At 47.7% G+C, this 19143-nt stretch overlaps 1 protein-coding gene across 1 annotated transcript in view; it reads left to right on the top strand.

Annotated features, from left to right (window-relative positions):
• Positions 1 to 16225: 16225 nt before the first annotated feature.
• ADGRB1 (adhesion G protein-coupled receptor B1) overlaps positions 16226 to 19143 on the top strand; it is a gene marked incomplete at both ends in the record, with an annotated part of 216676 nt that continues 213758 nt past the window's right edge. Inside the window, one exon of the mRNA XM_084279731.1 lies at positions 16226 to 16973. Within this exon, the coding sequence (XP_084135857.1) occupies positions 16226 to 16973 (748 nt within the window). The remainder of the gene's footprint in view (positions 16974 to 19143) is intronic.

The raw sequence follows: 19143 nt of genomic DNA, 5'->3' as shown, positions 1-19143 counted from the left end.
AAAGAGGTCTTTACAGCTGCATGAAAACAATATGTAGGCATTGAAGTCAGGAAGAAAGAGATGGATTCCTGGCCCAACTGACGTCAGTGAGGCTTCTTGGATTCAATGAATAACTTTGGATCTATAATCAAAGATGGATGGTACTTACTTCCTAAGAAAATGGCTACAAACTATACAAGTAGATTCCCACTCTGCTTAAATTCAATCTCTAACTCCACTGATTGCCAGGGGCCTCCTAAGACATGATGGCCTGAAGATATTAACTCTGGAGTGGCTGAGCATCTTATTTTTGCATCCTGCCTCTACAGTTTGTCAGCTATAGATCTTTAAAAGTATAATTTTTAATTTTTTTTTCTTTATCTGCCCTGGTTTTTAACCAGCTTTTTCAGATATTTTGATTCATACAGAAAATCAGCATTGTTTGAGTCACTTGCAAAGTGGATATTGCAGGGAATCAGCTGTTCGCATGGGCATGGAGAGATGGCTAAGTAAAAAATAGCCTTCTGCCAGGGCTAGAGGGAGTTAGTGAACTCTCTATTCTGTCCTAAATATTCTGAGCAGATCAGAGGTGCAGTGTACAGTCAGGGTGATGTCCGTAGCTAAACACAAACTGTGGATACAACATAGAGAAATGAGTTTTCTGTGATGGGTAGGAGAGTTGAAACTGCTCTCACTTTCCCTTCGTCCGTCTTCCCTACCATGATGCTACATGCCTTTAGCCAGAGGGATGAAGCACTTTTTCTATTTGTTTTTCTGGATTGCTGTCTGTCTGCTCCTTCATGAGCCTGTAAAATGAGGCAGCACTTCTGCCTGGTTGATTTTTAATTGGCATTAATTTCCAATCAGAACTCCTAAACTATAATCTCAAGAGATACAGATACCATTTAACATGAGTTTATGTCTCTTTATCCATACTGGTAACTCAAGAAGGAGGATAAGATTTACCTTACAGAGGGGTTGTGAGTAGACCTGACCAGTCATTCCAGTATCCACTGGACAGTGACCAGCTTTGTATCATTTTGATGGGAGCAAAACCAATCCTGCTATCACTGAGAAAGAAAAGCAAGAAAAGAAACAGAAAAATATGGATCCTGCAATGACACAATGACCCTCACGTTCCTGCCACTCTTTTTTTTTGTCAGTGGTAGAAATTGCTGTTGCTGAGTTGGGTTTTTTTACAAGGTTACCAGGGTCTAAGGTTGGCCCTCCAAGTTCAGTTGTCTATCTCTTAAGCTGGATGTGCTGGGAAAGCATTGTGTAGAGCTGGATTCAATCAAACTTTGCAAGACCAGAGACATTTCCAATAAAGTACACAGGGTTCACATAACTCTATTTCCTTGCTGAAACTTTATTCAGCTGTAAAATTTGCTGCTGACTTGTACCTTTATTACCTGAGTTATACAATATGCTTCAAGATCCCCAGAATGGCAAGGATTGGGGAAGAAAGATGAAGCAGTATTAGCTGTTTGCCACCATCCCCATCCAGGATTGCTGTGCTTTCCCTGCGGCAGGTGAAACAGCAAGGAAACAAATCAGAATTTCACCCAGTGCTGCTAGAAGTGAGTGGGAGGACAGGACCATTTTCACCAGGGTCCCTCTGACTAGCGTGGACCTGAAACAGCACCGTTTCTGCTCAAAATAGCTTGCCACAGGCAGAGACATTTTGTTTTTGCTAAAAGCAAACAGAGTTGCTAAGAAACCAATATTGCAGAGACGGAAATCCACAAAAGGTTTGACTGTTGCCAAACGGTGCATGCTGGATGGAGTGGGTTAGCAAACACGGCCATACCAGAGGGGACCCAGCTGATTCCTAGCTAATCATGGTCCTTGCAGCGGGATACCCATCAAATGGTCTTTGCATCTCACCTGTCATGCATTTCGCTGATGGGGACTGACAAGCCAGGGGTTTAAGAAGGGTAGGGCACGTAAGGATCAGAGGATTTGCAAAGCTGGGGGGCAGCTTAGTGGAGGTCAGGCTTTGAAGTGCCATTGTTGCCATTTCTCAAAGCTGGGAGCAGCAAAGCAGGTTAGTGAATGCTTACAATTTTTCTCCTCGTAGAAGCCTTTTACTTTGTTTCTTGGATCTCCAAGGGCAAGTCATGAAGCTCTGTGTGGGCTTCCATCAGTGATGGCTGTTCTTTAGACTCTGGTGATTGTACCCCATCATGATGTGAGTCAGTGATGCTGTTGGTCCAACTTCCCCAAGGTGTGGGAGCACCTCCCTTTGTTTACGTCACTGTGGAGCCTCTGGAGACACTGGTCATCTGTGGCTACACAGGAATCAGGTTATCTCTGCTATGTCCCATATGAAACAGTCAAAATTTAACTACTCCAAATTCCCATGCTAGAGAGGAGATCTTACATAACATTCTTATCAGATCATAAATGACAGATGCACAGTACCCTAAAGGTGGCTGCATTTTATCATGCTTGTGACTGTGTGCATGGGGTTTCTCCTTGAATGATGCTTAGAGAGTAGTATGGATGGACAAGACTGCTGAAATATGAGACATTTGAGGGACTGCTGTCCTCTACTGGGACGTGGGGCATGTTTTAAAGCTCAAAAAAGCAGAGGAGATCACTATCTGTCACAGCTCAAGGGCCATCCCTGCTCTCTTCATCATTGTTGTTATTGTTAGGTGTGCTCTTCAGGAAGGTGGGCTTTGGGGGGAAAAAAATAACAATATTAGAATAGAAGATAAAAGTAAAGCAAGCTAACACTGAGCCAATCCGATTAATAAAGGATGCCAGGAGTTGGTGTTAATTTGTGTCTGATTTAATGTGCCTGGTGGGTGGAGAGAGAACAGCCCACAAGAAGCAGCTGGGCTCCTTTTCCATCCCCCAACCCTGCTGTTGGTGCGGCGTGGTGGGGGAAAAAGGAGCACACAATCAGGCGATTCATCCCCACGCTGTCGCACTTTGCAAAAGCAAAGGAGAAGAAGGGAAGGAGGGAGAGAGAGAAAAAAGCAGCAATCCAGTTCTCATGAAAAACGTCAGGAACAAACATTATGCATCTCTTTGCCCTACCAGGATCGACCCATCCTATCCGTGTTTACCAGCCCTTTGTGAGGTGCCAATAGGCAGCCTTGACATATAGGAGCTGAACTGATACTTTGCCTCATCTGATGTTCTCTGATTAGCCCTGGTGGAGCTAGTGGGGTTCACAGTCTTCTCTCAAGGCCAAAGTTGCCATTTTCTTTGCAGAGCTGGCTAAGACACAGGTTCCCTCCTTGAAATGGCTCCAACACAAAGGTCCACCTGAAATGACAAAGATGGTACCTGGCTTCTCTTCCTAGAGGGAGATCTCTACCACCCTCAGTTCTTCCTGTGAAACCCAAGACAGAATCACAGAATCATAGTGGTTGGAAGGGACCTCAAGAGATCATCAGGTCCAACCCCCCTGCCAAAGCAGGTTCCTTAGGACATACCCTTTGCTATTCATGTCCATTTGCTCCCTCTAAGGCTATACCTATCATCATAAACAAGTGAGGGATTAAATGCAGGCGCGAGTGTGGTCCCTGATCATCCAGACTGTTTAATTACTTGCATGCTCCCTGGTGCAGTGTTGGCCCAAGACTTTGCCAGGACACAGTCTGGTAGATAGCTGAGCCAAGGGACTCTCTCCTGCAGGTCTGTGGGCTGAGGCCAGCCCATTTCACAGGGGAGGAGATCTGAGGTGTGTGGCCACAAGCTGTGCCATGCTTAGCCCCAGAGCCAAAAAAACAGCCCCTGCTCTGTTTCCTTCAGTAGTATAGACATAGCCTGTGGAGACAGACAGCAAAAGGGCAAATTAGCATTTAGTTGGCATGTGAATTTCTGTTCTTTAGGAACAAAAGGAGGGCCATCTGCTCATTGTGTCTCGCACGAGGTGGGGGCTTGCTTTCACAACCAACGTGTGCACTGGATTTCAGCCCACCACCAAACGTGGAGATGTGGCAGGCCATCCAGGTAATGACCTGAGGACAGCCACTGTGCCCCACTGCGTTGGGTCAGCCTACTCTTGGGGCAAAAATGCAGTGATCCTCATCTCCTGGCACCTTCCTAGAAGGACTGCTCATCTCTCCTCCATTTCCTGGCCAACTGAGGCGGATTCCTGGACTGCACCCATGGGTTTGTCATTGCAGGACTGATCTGGAACACTTAGGTCTGTGCGTGTTGCTATCTCATGGCAAGGTTTCTCTAAACAGTGCTGTGCTGGAAGCAGGAGGAACAGTCTCAGAATCTTTCTCTGGAGGAAATGGGAAGCAGTAGAGTTGCTGCTGATCTGAAGGATCTGACATCTCTTCCTATGTCTTGTATCTTGTGTAGAAACTTTAATCTAATCCCTGCCCATTGTCAGCAGATCTCCAGGTCCCCTCCAGCTTCTCACTCCAGTCCTGTCTGCCTGCTGTCCAAGGCAGAACGGAAAACCCATACAAATAAAGGAACATGTGAAAATCACAGGCTCTGCTGTCATCCTGGTGATGAAGCATTACCTGAGCTCTTCTGAGAATAAATATAAACCATCCTTCTTTAATCTTTCATCTTCATCAAGGCTACACACAGACAGCTAACTAACCCCAACTCCAAACCAGCAAATTCTTAATGCTGCAAATCACTCCATAAGGTCCTCCATCATTTCCTGTGATTAAACAAAGCCCAAGAAAGTGAGAAGATAGGAGTCCTTTGCTTCCCAATACCCCCCATGCTTGCCCCTAACCAGCAAGCCATCTTCCCTCCCATGTTACTTTGCTCAGGGGTTCCTGGAGAAAGGGGAAAAGCATACATCTGTCTCATTTACACAAATCCTGAACTGCTTGTCATGAGGTTGATAGATGAGATGCAAGGAATAATCCAGCTCATTAGTGCCTGTGCTATGATTGTATCCCTTTGCCAGCCTGTCTACATTTGAGCATTTTAGGATTTGTTATAGGAGAGCCTAGAAGTTTGTCTCAGTCCTGAGGAATTTGCAGGGGAAAGGGGGTGTCTACAGGGAGCAGAGCAGGCAGACATGCTTTGCTGTCCAGAGTGGTTAGCTCAGGCATGGAACTGAGATTGCAAAAAGATTTAGGCTGGGGCAAACAATCATCCCAAAGACCACTCTTCCAAGAGGAGCAGTGGCACCATGAAGGATGTAGCAGACTGAACAAGAGGACAAGAAGACTGATCAGGCCAACCCATTTTGGTAGGAGAGCTTAGCAACATGGATGTAATTTGTATTTTAGGTTTTGGCCATGGTTTGTTTAGCAGTACAGACGTATGTCATGAGGCTTAGGGGATGACTGTGCACCTGTACCTCTGTCCTTGCACCTCTCTATAATAAAAACAAGAATGGTGATTTAGGGAAGGAACAAAGGTCATGGTATCATAGACTGATAAGGTGGTTTAGTTTGGATGGGAGCTTTAAAGAACATCTGTTCCACCCCACCCCCCTGCACCATGATCAGCAACATCTTTCATTAGATCAGATTGCACAAAGCCCCGTCCAACCTGGACTTGAACATCTTCAGGGATGGGGCATCCACAGCTTCTCTGGGATATCACCCTTATCATAAAAAAAATCTTCCTCATATCCAGTCTAAATATTCCCTCTTTCAGTTTAAAACTCTTACCCTTTGTCTTGTCACTACAGACTTTGATAAAAAATTCTGTCCCCATCTTTCTTAGAAGACCCATCTATATATCGAAAGACACCAATATATCCATGGGAACTCATCTTCTCCAGGCTGAACAACCCCAACTCTCTCAGCCTGTCCTCACAGGAGTCATGCTTCAGCCCTCTGACCATCTTTGTGGCCTCCTCTGGAGTTGCTACAACAGCTCCATGTCTCTCTTGTACTGGGGACCTCAGAGCTGGACCCAGTGCTGCAGGTGGGGTCTCACCAGAATACATTGAAGGGGGAGAATTCCCCTCAATCTGCTGGCCATGCTGCTTTGGATGCAGCCCAGGAGACAATTAGCTTTCTGGGCTGCAAGCACACATTGCTGTCCCACGTCCAATTTTTATCCATCAGTATCCCTGCAGGGCTGCTTTTAATCCATCATCCCCAGTCTGTATTGATATTAGGGATCACCCTAACCCAGGTCCATCCAAGTCCATCCAGATACAGAATGAAAGACTGAAGAAAAGGCTGTACATCTCCTACAAAGAAGAGTAGACACTTCTTAGACTGGCAGTTGCATCCAGAGAGTCATCCGTTTAACAGCAACTGATGGACTTGTCCTCCAAAAATTCTCTAATCCATTTTGGCACTCTTTTATACCTTTAGCCTCCACAGCATCCTGTGGCAATGAGGTCCCCGATTGAATTACGAGCTGTGTGAAAAAGTACTTCCTTTTGTTTGCATTCAGCCTTTGGGGTCAGTAATGATGGCTTTCTGCGTCATGAGACTTAATTCATTGCTGCTCCCCATGTCCCTTGAGGACCTTGAGGAGAAGGTGCTCTAGAAACGCACATATTTATTGTTCTTTTATTTGGTAAGTTCAGGTTGCAGGCTTGTGTTTTCAAGGTCATGGGAGGATCCAAAACCCACTCAAACTTGAAGCTTTAAAAGGGGATTGGGCAAATTTCTGATTCTCCCCACATTCTGTGGAGGGTCTGTGCTCAGCTTGGTAGAAAGGTCCCATGCTTTGCTCAAGCTCAGCTATTTCTACCCTCTCCATGCCACTGGGAAATTCCTGTTGGCCCATGTTAGTGTGGTATCAGGCAGCTTCAAAGCCCTTTGCTTCAAACTGTGTAGAAGCCTCTGGAAACACTCCCAATACATAGTGCAGTCCTGTACTTCGAGTACTCTCCTGCTTCTCTGTGGAGAGTGAGAGTAAGGCAAGAGATGGTCACAGTTCTGGTTTTACTAAAAAGACCTGTATTTCAGGTGTCTCTTGTAGCCACAGCCCGAATCTGTCTTCTTCCTGCTGAGAGATACAGGAAAATTGCAAATCTGAGCAATACCCTCCTATGCTGGTTTATTTTCTGTGTGCAATTTCAAGATATCATCACTGGGCATTGGAAACTGAATGCCTAAAATTATGAGCTATATTCCTGGTGTCAGAAGAGGAAACATTCCCAACCCAGTTTTAACTGTGCTGAGATTGCAGCATTCAAAAACTGAGCGCAGTGCACTTTCAGGGTTGATGTAAATTTGGACCCTGAGATAGTCTTTCCTTCTTTTCCCAGCTGCTGCCTTAGGAAATCTATCCTAGTGTCAATCTTATTTTTTTCAGATGGGGAAACTGAGGCACGGTCATTGAGCCAGAGCACGAAGCCATGGAAGGGGTCAGAAAAAGGGCACAAATTAAAACTTCCATTCATCCAGGGCTTGCCAAAGGTTTCTGGTTGTGGTCATCCCCTGTTGCTGATCATACTCAGCCATGTAAAGAGCTAGAGGACAGCGAAGTAGAAATCTGCTTTCCTGGTGCTGAGAGAAGCACTAGGACTTTAGCTAGTGCAGATCCTAGTCTGGAGCTGTTTGCAAAAACAGCTGCTTGGGTGTTCATCCCCTTTCCCTCCTTTGCTTGGCCAGCCCAACTCCAGGCTGCCATGGGGCAGGAAAAGGGTCAAATCCAGTTGGTATTCAGTCCCAGGGCATCTAGACTGACCAGGCAGGAACAGATCCCTAAAAGACACCAGTTTTCCCTTTATCCTCACCATCCATCTCTGCACCAGTAACTTCAGAGGTCCTGGATATTGACTGAAACACTGTCCCAGCACAGCCTACACATCTCAGGACGCTTCCTGGCAGGGTTTTGGCTTCAGCTAACAAGCCCCACTCCCAAACCATCTCCAGCTAAGGAAAGGGCATTAGACACTGTGGCAATGCTGTTCTGCTTTGGAGGATTGGCAGTTTAGCCACACGGACATGAGCTCTGTCAAGGCTCTTGGCCTCAGGGAGCAGAAAATGAGCCCTGGTGCATATGATTTATGCGGGATGCATAAGTGAGCAGCGTCAGGAGACATTTATGAGCTATGGCTTGTGCATGTGCAACCCAAGGAATTTCAAAGCCCAGCTTTGGGTTTGACAGCCATTGCTCTGCTCCCCCCCACCCCCAATGTATGTGTGAGCTTCAGCATGCATACCCAGACCCCCCCACCCTAAATATACCCTGTCCCCGGGGGCTCCCACTTAGCTTCCCAGCTAACACCAGTGCTTTTAACCTCCAGCTGAGTTTCCAATCAATCTCATTGCAGTTCCCAGTATGAATGAGCAGCAATGGAAGCAGTCAGGCCCCCGCTTGCTTTCTGCCACTCATGAGGATGACCTTGCCCTCAGAGGCCCTCTTGTGTAACTTGGGAGTAGGGTGGGAGTGTAGGGAAAAAGGATATAAAGGGTTGGTTGTGGTAAACTAACAGACAGAAATAAGGTAACAGGGGAGGTGGGATACTCCTAGGATTTGCTGGTGCAGAATCCAGGGTGCTTCTAGCAATCCACATTGCTCCTCGGGTGGTACCATTGATGGGGATTGATGGGAGCTAGGGCAGAGGATATAGGTCAACCTGGCACCAAGGTTGGTCTCACCAGCATCAGGAGAGTTGTGTATTCCCCTGGGGGTGAGGAAATATCTGGAAAGGCTGTGAAGCCATGGCCAACTAAACTGCTAACTGGGGTTTAAGCCTGTTTTGCTAATGGGAAACTGAGGCAGGGAAAGATGACAACCTATGACAACCTCTGTCACCTGTCTTCTGCCAGGAATCCTGTAGTCTTCTTGACTTTCCTATGCAATGGGATCCAACCCATCCTTATGTCATCCAGTCCTTGAGAAGTCTCCCAGTCCTGGTGGTAGGCCACCATACCAATAACATTTGATTCCTGTAGAGGAACGTTAAGGACAAACACAGCTGTAGCCCAGGCTGAGCTGTCGTTTAAAAGACACCAAGTTCATACACAGCATTTCCCTGAGGCTACATTGGACCCAACAGAAGGTGCTGCAGAGCCCCAGGCCCACTTGCCTCTGGCAGACACATCTAGGACCAGATGGAGCACATCTGGCCCTCCTTGTCTGCCAGGCTTTTCTCTAGAGAAATTTTACTGGGTCCTAGATTTTAGGGTCCAGTCTTTTTGTTCAGCTGTTTCCTGATCCCAAGCACTGAAAAAAATTGTGCAGAGCCAGGAACTGAGCCTGACAAGCCTGAGAGTTTTAGCTATAGGCCCAGCCTCAATCAATGTGATCTGGAGTGGAGACCTTAGTCTGTAATGTTGTGAATCAGGGAATCATAGAATAATAGAACATCCTGAGTTGGAAGGGACCCATAAGGATCATTGAGTCCAACTCCTGGCTCCAGACTGGACCAGCCAGGTGCCTGAGTGCCTTGTCCAGGTGCTTCTTGAACTCAGTCAAGCTTGCTGCTCTGACCTCCCTGGGAAGCCTGTTCCAGTTCCCAACCACCCTCTCAGTAAAGAACCTCTTCCTAATATCCAACCTAATCCTCCCCTGTTGCAACTTTATACCATTCCCTCTATCCCTGGTCCCCAAAGACAGGAGATTGACGCCTGCCCCTTCACTCCCCTTGTCAGGAAGTCATAGACTGTGATGAGGTCTCCCCTCAGCCTCCTTTTCTCCAGGCTGTATCTCATTTTGAGATTAAATCCTGGTATGTTGGAAATTAGTCATGATCCTGAGCACTTTTCTAGAGCTTTTTAGATCACAGGGTACTAGAGAAAACCAGAGGATCTTCTTACATCCATCTTTTCAGCTGGGAAAATGGAGGCAGAAGTTGGCAGAGATAACTTAATTGGGAGCATGCATTAATCCTGGAGCCAGGATTAAAACCTGGCCTCTGGCTCTGCCCAGTAGTGTCTTCACATCTAGCCAAAGGTGAAGGGGATCAGATGGTTCAACTGAGGCTCAGGCTCTCAGGAGTTTCCTCAAGGTGCTTGAAAGCCTCCTGGAGCTTCCTGGTTTTATCCATTTCTACATATTCCCTCTCAGCCCCCTCTTTCCCCACATTATCTCTTCCTGTCATTTAAAGTCGAAACAGAGCTGGGATTCTGTCCTCACAAGCAAATCCCCATTATCTGATCAAATATTTTCAATCCTATTCATGCTTCTCCTGCAGGCTGTTACACATCTGCTGGAGTTCATCCCCAAAGCAGGTGCCTTTTTAGGTTGGACCTGAAAGAAATTTGGGATGAAGGATGTTAGTGTGTATAAATATAATTTATTAACACAGCAGGCTGGTGAGATTCAGGGTTTCTCTGCACTCAGGAGACTGAGATGGATAGAGGCAGTGGGCAGTACATCAGACTCTGCAGCAGTGGAACAAGTGTGCTGGGTCACAAGGAGTCCATGTGGAGATGTATTTTTGGCAAGTGAAACAGCAGGAGGGGGAGCAGGGCTGGACTCTTGTCTAACTGACCCTTGTCTGCTTTCCTTTGTTTCCCAAAGGGACTTTGTCTGAGTTCATCTCTCAGCATTTGGTCCAAAGGTAGATCTGGCCATGCCAGATCCTGACTCAGGAAGCTCCAGCTTGGAGCTGGTTTAGCAGCCTTTCCAGGATGTGGTCCAGATCTGAAACGCTTCTTCAGAGAGTGTGTGTGCACAAAAGTCAGGGTGAGACCTAAAGGATTCCCCAGTCCTGCAATACCCACCAAGCCATCCTTTTGCTGCCTTTTCAGTAGATTCTGCTGTGCCAGAAAATACACATGAATCTCTATGGATAATCTGTTGCTGGGAAGGGCCAAGAGTCACATAAATGCTCACAGAAAACAGAGGAGAAGAAAGATGAATCATTAAAAACAATACTGAACAGTATTAAAATCAATACCCTAATTTTGAGTACTGATGTTACAGAAGAGGTGCTGCACCAGGGCCTGCCCAAGCTCCATCCCTCTCTAGGTGCTGTCTGGAGGTAACTCCTCTCCTTGCCATCCCAGCAGAGCCACTGCAGCCAAACCACAGCCAGGGCTGAGCCCTTCTTGACTCCTCTGTGTGCTGTTGGGTGACAGATGCCACCACGTTTCCCCCAGGCATTTCCACTGTGCTTTGCTCACTCCTCTCAGTAGCAAAAAGAAAATATCCCAGCAGTTGCAGCTTCTTTTTCTCTCTGTTAGGAGATCCTTGTAAATAAGGACAGAGGATACTCATTTCCCTTGTTTTCTCAGAGTGACAAGGGACTGAGCGTTTTGGGGACAGGTGGTTTTCTGCCTCTGGCAGAATGGATATTTTGCTTGGTATCTGGGGAGTTCTTACAAGGAAAATGGGAAGCCCCAGGAAAGGAGGATTAACGTGATGACAGTGGTTTTCACCCTGCTGGCATGTCAACCATGCAGCAAGGTCAGGAGAAAGAAAGGCAGAGGGAGATAAATCGTGGATGATAGCGCATCTGAGCCGGTGGGCAGAGAGAGGGAAGCTGGGGAATGGCTGAGCTAGTGGGGGCAGATCAGGGTTGAGAGTGTTCAGAGAGGTCCTGCAGGCAGCAGTGGGGAAGGATGCTCTTTCTGCAGTCTTTTGGAAATTTTTCCCCCTTTTTTTCCGTGGAAGGCATGTATGTGTGTGTGTGTGTGTGTGTGTGTGTGTATGTCTAAGAGTGCCCTCCATTGGCCAGATCCAGCCTGCTGCACCAAGAGTCCTGTGTCACCAGCACAGTGGAGGAAGGTGGTGGATGCATAAACAAGGAGGTTGCCCTTCTCACGTGGGAGGACTCTGTGAAGTGCACAGACCCTGCAAAGCAAGGCACACTGCAGCGCTGCCTGCACTTCATGGGCTCCTGCAGAGTTGAAATCCCTATTCTAGGTCACTGACACAGAGTCGAGCACAGCAGTTGTGGAGATGTCCATCTGGATGGAAGGTCTTGGTGGGCAGGGTCAATTATCATTTGGAGCTATTCAGGCAGAGAATGAAGGCTGTTGTAGCAGAGTCAGAGGGAGCCCTGATCCCTTCCTGCTCACACACATCCCATGCTGCCTGCAGCAGGGAATGCAGTTGGTATGCCCAGGATGCTGTAAGGTGTGCTTGGGGCACATGGACATGAACAGAAAGCAAGCAAGTACATGAAGGGTGTAGAAAGCTGAGCCTCAGACTGGGATCATCTTGATTTACAGCAAGAGGATAGGATGCACCACCAAACAGGTTACCATGGCTTTTCAGGCTCCAAAATTCACTGGGACCAGGGCAAAATGGGTACCTAAACCCCTTGGGCAGCCAAGGTTCCAGGTGTAACTTGTGACCCAGTCCCTGCTTGGGTTTGTTTAGGCTGTAGAGGTCTGTCTCAGGCTGTGTTTCTGAACCCACACAGTGAGCTCTAGGGTGGGATGGCAAATACTCAGCAAGGAAGTAGCAAAATTTACCAGGGTTCTGGGCAGTGGTGAAGAGGATGCAGGGGCTGTGACAGTGATTAACATCTCTTGGTAATTGCCTGCTTCATGATGTCTAACATACCCACAAGGAAACCAAGGGCCTTTTGAACTAAATTTGTCATCCTCTTTCTGTGGGTTACTTGGGACAAACACCTTCCTTCTGCTGGGAACACACACAATGAAAGCAGTATTATTGTCCTTTGGTGTGTCCTTGAGAAATGCAGTCAAGGGGCCGCCTGAGGTACCTGTCACTTGCTGTTCCTAAGCTTTACTGCAGCAAAGGCTTCTCTGCTAGACCCAACTCCCAGGCACAGTAGAGGGAAAGGGACAGGAGGGTGGAGTGTTCTCCAAGTTGGAGCCAAGGGATGAAGGCTAGGCATGGATATCTCCCAGCATGGAATGTAACAGAGAGAGACAGGCTTCCTAGATGGTAACTGTGGCAACTACCATGGGAAAATAGGAAAATTAACCTGTTTGCCATAGGAACGTGGTCTTCAACACTGGAACAATTTGCTGTTTCACACATTTAAAACTCTGGCATATGTCTCCCTTGGGATTTTTCTAGATTAAAGTGTAGATGATGAAAATCTCTGCTGAAATGCAGCAACCAGTCAATGCCCTATTGCATCTTCCCTCCCTGCCAGGTCCAACTCCTGTTGAGCCAAGACCCAGTCTATTCACCACTTCTGCTCTGAGTAAAGATTCCCACTTCAGCAAAGCTTAGTTGAAGGAGGAAAAAAAAAAAATATGTTTATGTTCCTTATGGTGAAACCTTCCAGATGGGACTGCATTCAGGGGAAATCAATTCTGAGACCTAACAACCGTAACACAGCGTCCCATTAGCGGGTCTGTTTAGTTAAAGTTTGTTGGCTTTTACGGTGCTTTTCCCAGAGAGAGGGGTGGTGAGGGGGGATGTATTTTGTGCTCGCTGCACCATCATTATTCAGGAGCTGGGGTTGTGGCCAGAAGGAGGAAAATTGGGTTTGTGGAGGGCAGGAGGCTTGGGCTGAATCCCACACGTTGAAGTCACCGTTAGGGACCAGATCTTAGTACAGGCCCTGTCTCCTAATCATCTTGTTGCTATGGAGGCACTGCTGGCTCCTGCTTCCAATCTGGAGAGGCAAATTTCTTCACTGTTCAGACCAGGGGTTAAGATGATCCCTAGCTGGCTCATCGGTGTGAAGGTCGGATAGACTTTGGCTATGCAAAGACTGCGCCTGCTTGCAAGCAGCACAAGCTGCTCAGGCACTGCCCTGCAGCAAGGGAGAAGCAAACCAGAGGTCCCTTTTTCAAGTCTTAACTCAGCAAGCACCATTTCCTTACCAAAGCTGATATTTAAGGCATTGGCAGTCATTTGCAGGCAACCCCTCCTGCTAATCAGAAGGAACTCTCTGGAAATTTAGAGGATGCTTGGTTGATGCCTGTGGTTTTCATTGCAAGGGAGAGCTGCTTTGCATCCTCTAAGCAGGCTGAGTTCCTGAAATCCAGCCCTGGAGGCAGGCAGGAGCCTGGCACAGTGTGATTTGCACTGCAGAGCTTTGCAGGCTGCAAACCACTGTCAAGAGTGGGGACCTGACTTCTGAAAAATTTAAGTGAAAATGCATTTGGACTTCATGCTGATTAGTGTCAGGTCTAAAAGACACTCAGGAATCCGCTGGCAGAGGCTGAAGCAGTTTGAAGCTTGGATGAAACACAGTTTGCAAATAGCAGATCTGACTTTTGAGCTGCCTAACACTTTCCTCCCCAGAAAAAAATGAGGGGAAAAAAAGGCTTTTGAAGAAAAAGGGGCAATGCAGAGACAAAACTTTGATACAGAAAGAGAAACCAAGGGGTGAATGTTGAGATGATTGGCTGCTTCTTTCCTCACAGATGCACAGGTTGGTCTATGGGCTTCATCTCTTAATTTTCAGTCTCTCCTGGGACTGGGTTTAGCTGCCTGAATTGTAGATTTACTGGGAATGTGTTTGGCTGCTGTGGAAGTTTCTTCTGCTTGCAGTCTGCAAAGGCAGTGAGAGAGATGTCAGCACTAGGGGTGAGAGGTGTGGGCACCATGGGGCTGTGAGGAAGGTCAATGCCTGCAGTGGACAAGACATGTTTTTCCTCCTCCTTAACAGCATGTGATCCTCTCCATGGATTTTCACCCTGGTGAAAGTCCAGGTGCCAATCCCTGATCATGGAGAAGCATATTTGAAATTATCTGAATTATTTTGGGGCTGCAGCCCAGGACAATATTAGCATTGCAGGAGCTGGGCTGCTTGCCCTCATACTTCAATGCAGAGGCTCTAAGCACTTGCTCCTCACTAACCTGGACCATGGAAGCTCCTGAAATCAAAGCAGTAGTCTGAACTCCCCTCCCAGGGGGCTGATTTGTCCTGTTAAAATTGGGAAACTACCCAGTTTTGGAGATAGCAAGTACTGCACTTCCAAGGGGAAAATCCTGATTTTTCTCTACCTGGAGTGAGTCAAGAGGGCAGGAAAGGAAATGTCTGGAAAAGGGAGAAGGAATTGAGCTGTGACTGTACACCCAGCAGTGGAAGAAGCTGTGCCCCACAGTCAGGGTCTGACCCTCCTGCCTGTCAACCCCTGCACTTGTTAATAGGTCCTCTCCCCAAACATAGGGGGTGCACAGTGCAGTAAGAGCGGGTACAAAGTGGAGAGCCCTGATTCTAATGGGGCTTCCTGCTCTTTCTCCTCCCCTGGAAAAGGGGAGATGGGGGGAAGGGAGCACACTGGGCTTTTCTTGATGGTGTAAGAAAGAGGGAGACTTAAAAGAGTGCAGAGGGTGTGGGAGTCTCTTTAGCATGGAGTGGGGCACAGGGGCAGTTGTGCTGGATAGGGCATCTGGGCTACAAATTGTTTCAGGGAATAGGTGATATATGGGAATGTAATTAGTATATTGCTTTTGCTGATGGTGCTTTGGGGGCTGAAAGAGGTTCTGGGGGTGGCAAGGAGGACTTTCAGTCTCTGAAGATACCCTGTGCCTAGCTGCCGTGCTGCTGTCTTTGGGGTGTCCTGCACACAGGGGTGCAAGGCAGGGTGGCTGAATGATGTGGGGAGACAAAATCTGTTTCTACCATGCTTTGTTTTTTTTTTTTCTCCTGTACATGCTACACAGCTTCTACCAGCTCTGACCTCCTGTCTCGGCTCAGGGTTAGACCAGGGTTGGGGTACTGAACAGCAGCTCACTTCCTCTGCACCTGTTTGGTGGAAGAGAGAGAAAAAGAGACAGAAAGAAGCCCCCATAAAAAGGGCTGGTAGGAGGAAGGGAGCTACCCACAGCTACCCACACTAACCCCCAGCCCACCCTCCTCAGATGCAGCCTGAAGTCTGTGTTGAACCAGCACCCTGGCTGCATTGTGATGGAGAGGGGTGGAACCCCCTAAAATAGAGATCAGTGATGTTTGCTTTGGGGAGACGATTGGAAATCACTGCAAAGGCTCTGCTAAGCTCTGCAGAGGGGCACTGTATGGGCAGAGAGCACTGAGAAAGTGGGGTCACAGCTGTGCTGGCCCCACTGTGAGTCACATCTGAGCCCCTTCTGGGTGGTTAGGATAGGGATGGTGATACCCCTAACCCTAGCATGGGGATGAGAATGTGGGACTGCACCTTCCCTGAATAAGATGTGCTGTGATCGGGGATGCTGTGTGGATTCAGAGCCTTGCAAAAGGTTAATAAAAGAAGAAAAAAAAAAAAAGAAAAAGAAAAGAACAAAACACCAACAAACACAAATCCCGAATCTCTTCTCTCTCTCTCCCCTCCTCCCTCCCTTCCCTTTTTTTCCAGGTGTTGTTTATGGCCACAGGAGGGAGCTCAAATCCAGACATGGGAGGATCGGCTTGATTTCGGATCCAGAGCCTCTTAAACTCTCACTTTTCCTCTAAGCTGGTCCCTGTTATGTCCAGGATCTGGCGCCTGCTTGACATTTACTTTGAGTTCCAGAGGACCAGAGACCTAGGATGAGGAGCATTGGATCTGCCCTGAACCTGCTTTTGGTATCGCCACTCTACTTTGTGTGGACCGTGGTCGCTCTGGACCTGGGACAAACTCCCTGCACCACTTTGGTCCAGGGGAAATTCTTTGGGTATTTCTCCTCCTTTGCTGTCTTCCCGTTGAACTCCTCTCTCTGCTCTTGGATTATCCAGAACCCTGACCCTCGGAGGTACACTTTGTACATGAAGATCCTAAAACCTACCGGCGTATGTGACCACCAGCACATCCGCACCTACCAGTTCGACTCCTTCCTGGAGTCCACCCGAACCTACCTGGGCATGGAGAGTTTTGATGATGTGTTGAAGCTCTGCGACGGGTCCACCCGCTACGCCTTCCTCCAGTCCAACAAGCAGTTCCTTCAGATGAAGCAGACCGCGCCACCGGGCGTGGAGAACTGGCCCGTAAGGTGGAAACCCACAAAGGCTCAGGAGAGGGACTTCTCGGTGGAGTACCTTGTGGTGGGCAACAGGAACCCTAGCAAAGCTGCTTGCCAGATGCTCTGCAAGTGGCTGGACGCCTGCTTGGCCATCAGCAGCAGCTCCCACCCGTGCGGCATTATGCAGACCCCGTGCTCTTGCTCAGGAGGGGAGGTCCTAGATCAGGCCAGCGAGATCCTGGGGATCACCAGGAAGAAGGAAGATTGTTATAAGGATGGAATTTACTTGGAGAACTGCATGAGCAGCCCCAAGGACAGCAGCGGAGTGGAGTTCCTGGGTGAGTGGAAGGCGGCTTGGGGGCGTTCGGGAGGGAGGGCTTGTTGGGATCTTCTCTCCCCGGTCTCACAATGTCCACATCACCTCTGTGTCTGACTCTGTGGATGCCTGGTATGAAAACCTTATTCCCTAATTCATAGGCAGGTCTGATAATCCTCAGTGGCTCTTTATGAGCCTATGACTGGAATTGAAAAGCATCTTCCCCTTAATATACCCTAAATAGTTTCATCCATTCCCGGGGCTTGTGCTTTGCTTGTTTTACTTCTGCAGCCTCAGAACTGCTGAGGGGAGAATCTTACCTGAGGGCAAGCAGTTTTCCAATGTAATTACAGATGTCCTAGAAAAGGCAGGATCCAAACTACCTCCCGAGGCGGGCTGCAGCTCCATCAACCATTTTAATTCATGGGAAAAAACCTGAATTCTCAGGTCTGGTTCAAGGGAATGGCAACAGAAGGCATGTTCATTTTGTTCTCAGCCTGGTTTTCCTTCTGGAGGCTTTCAGAAAGAAAACTCACTGTGCTGCTTCTGTGGAATTAGTTGGTGCCTTTGCTGGGGCTCTTTCCTAGATACTTCATCAGTGTTTTGATGATGATCTTCACTATGATATGGGTTTGAAAGGGACTAGGGAGGTAGATGAGGCATTACAAAAAGGGCTATGAATAAGGGTGAGAAGCTCCTAAAGTCTGGTCTGCGGAGGGAAATGCTTCTTTCAGAGATTTGATGTGGTCTCCATACCTGCTACAGGACCATGCAGAGCAGAAAGGAATCGTGGGGTCCAAAAGTGAATCCTCTATTTCAGTGCCTGTGTCAGATCCGCTCTGATATGTTTATTCTAGTCTCCTGTCCCACCTGCCAGCACACAGGTTATGTAAAGCGGAGGTGTGATGCTAAATAGGAATCTGGGCAGTGAGGAGGGGAGCCTCCAATCTGGTGACGTTCAGATCCCCATCACAGGGTCTTCTTCAGGTCCTGAACTGAAATGCCCCCTGGGAGAAAGCTGGCACCCATCTGGGCCTGGGCTTTGGGGTTCCTGCCTGGCTTTTGCAGCCACCCCCAAATCAGGGGCGAATTTCTCCAAGGTGGTGAGGAGGATGCTAAATTTTCTTGCAGTAGGAAGGAGGTTACCAGGCACAAGTCCAAGCTGTGCAGCATGATTTTCTTGCAGACCGCAGTCTGGCGTGAGCTGAGAGATTAGGATATGATCAGGTATTAGTGCTTTCGTCAGTGTATTTTGGGGGAGATTTCGTTTCTCACTGATCTGTGAATCAATACGTGGAAGGCACACAGCCGAGCCATAAATCCTGCAAATTAGTTCTTCAGCCGTGCCTCCCTCCCTCCCTGGCTATGAGAGCAGAGCAATATTCACTCCCCAGATTTCAGATTTCTTTGCAATGCCCTTTTTCTCCTGCGTGAACAGCTTGGGAGGAGAACCGCCTTGGCTGCCTCCTCGCAGCGATGTGAGCTTCGTTCAAGTCCCGTGTCACTCCTTGCATGTGCTGATTGGATGATTTATGCATTCCACTCAAGAAGCCTGACCTTTTTTTTTTTTTTTCATTGCAACCAAAGGTGAAGTTTGAAAGAAGATTTCCAGCAAATCCTGAAGCATTCAAGCTTAAGATTGGCTTTTTTGTAAAGATCTCTCCTAGTCCAGCTTGAGTGCTTGAATGTTCCCAGAAAATAAATATGAAAGAGGCTCAAGGGTGGCTGAATCAAAATCCTTTTTGGGTGTCAAATATTTGTAGAGAGCATAGATTTTTTTTTTTTTTTCTGGATGCTCACATCTGCTCCATATTGAAGACACAGAAGTATCTTTTTTTCACTGGTGGGATGCCATCTACGTAGAAATGATGCTTGCAGGGCACCCAGCACCTCCATGTGCTGCTCTGTCTGTCACTGTGTCTGTTTTGATTTTTGCAAAGGTTTGAATCAGGAAGATGGAGGCGAGATCCAATTTGGACAGGGAACCAGCGATCCCTTAACAGCATTTTGTGGGTGGAATATTTTGATAGGGCTCCCAATTTCCAAGAGCTGATGCTGATTATTCCTGTCACTGTTGTCCTGACTGTATTTGTAGCATTTTTTTTTCCTTACGAGCTTTTCCCCTTGTTGTTTCCTGAGTCATTTGTTGTTGCTGGGCCTGTTTTGACACTTTAATCTTTAAGCAACAGTGC

Source organism: Gallinula chloropus (genome assembly GCF_964237585.1).
Source record: "Gallinula chloropus genome assembly, chromosome: 2".
Classification (NCBI taxonomy): Eukaryota; Metazoa; Chordata; class Aves; order Gruiformes; family Rallidae; genus Gallinula; species Gallinula chloropus.
This window is presented reverse-complemented; position numbering and strand designations above follow the sequence as displayed.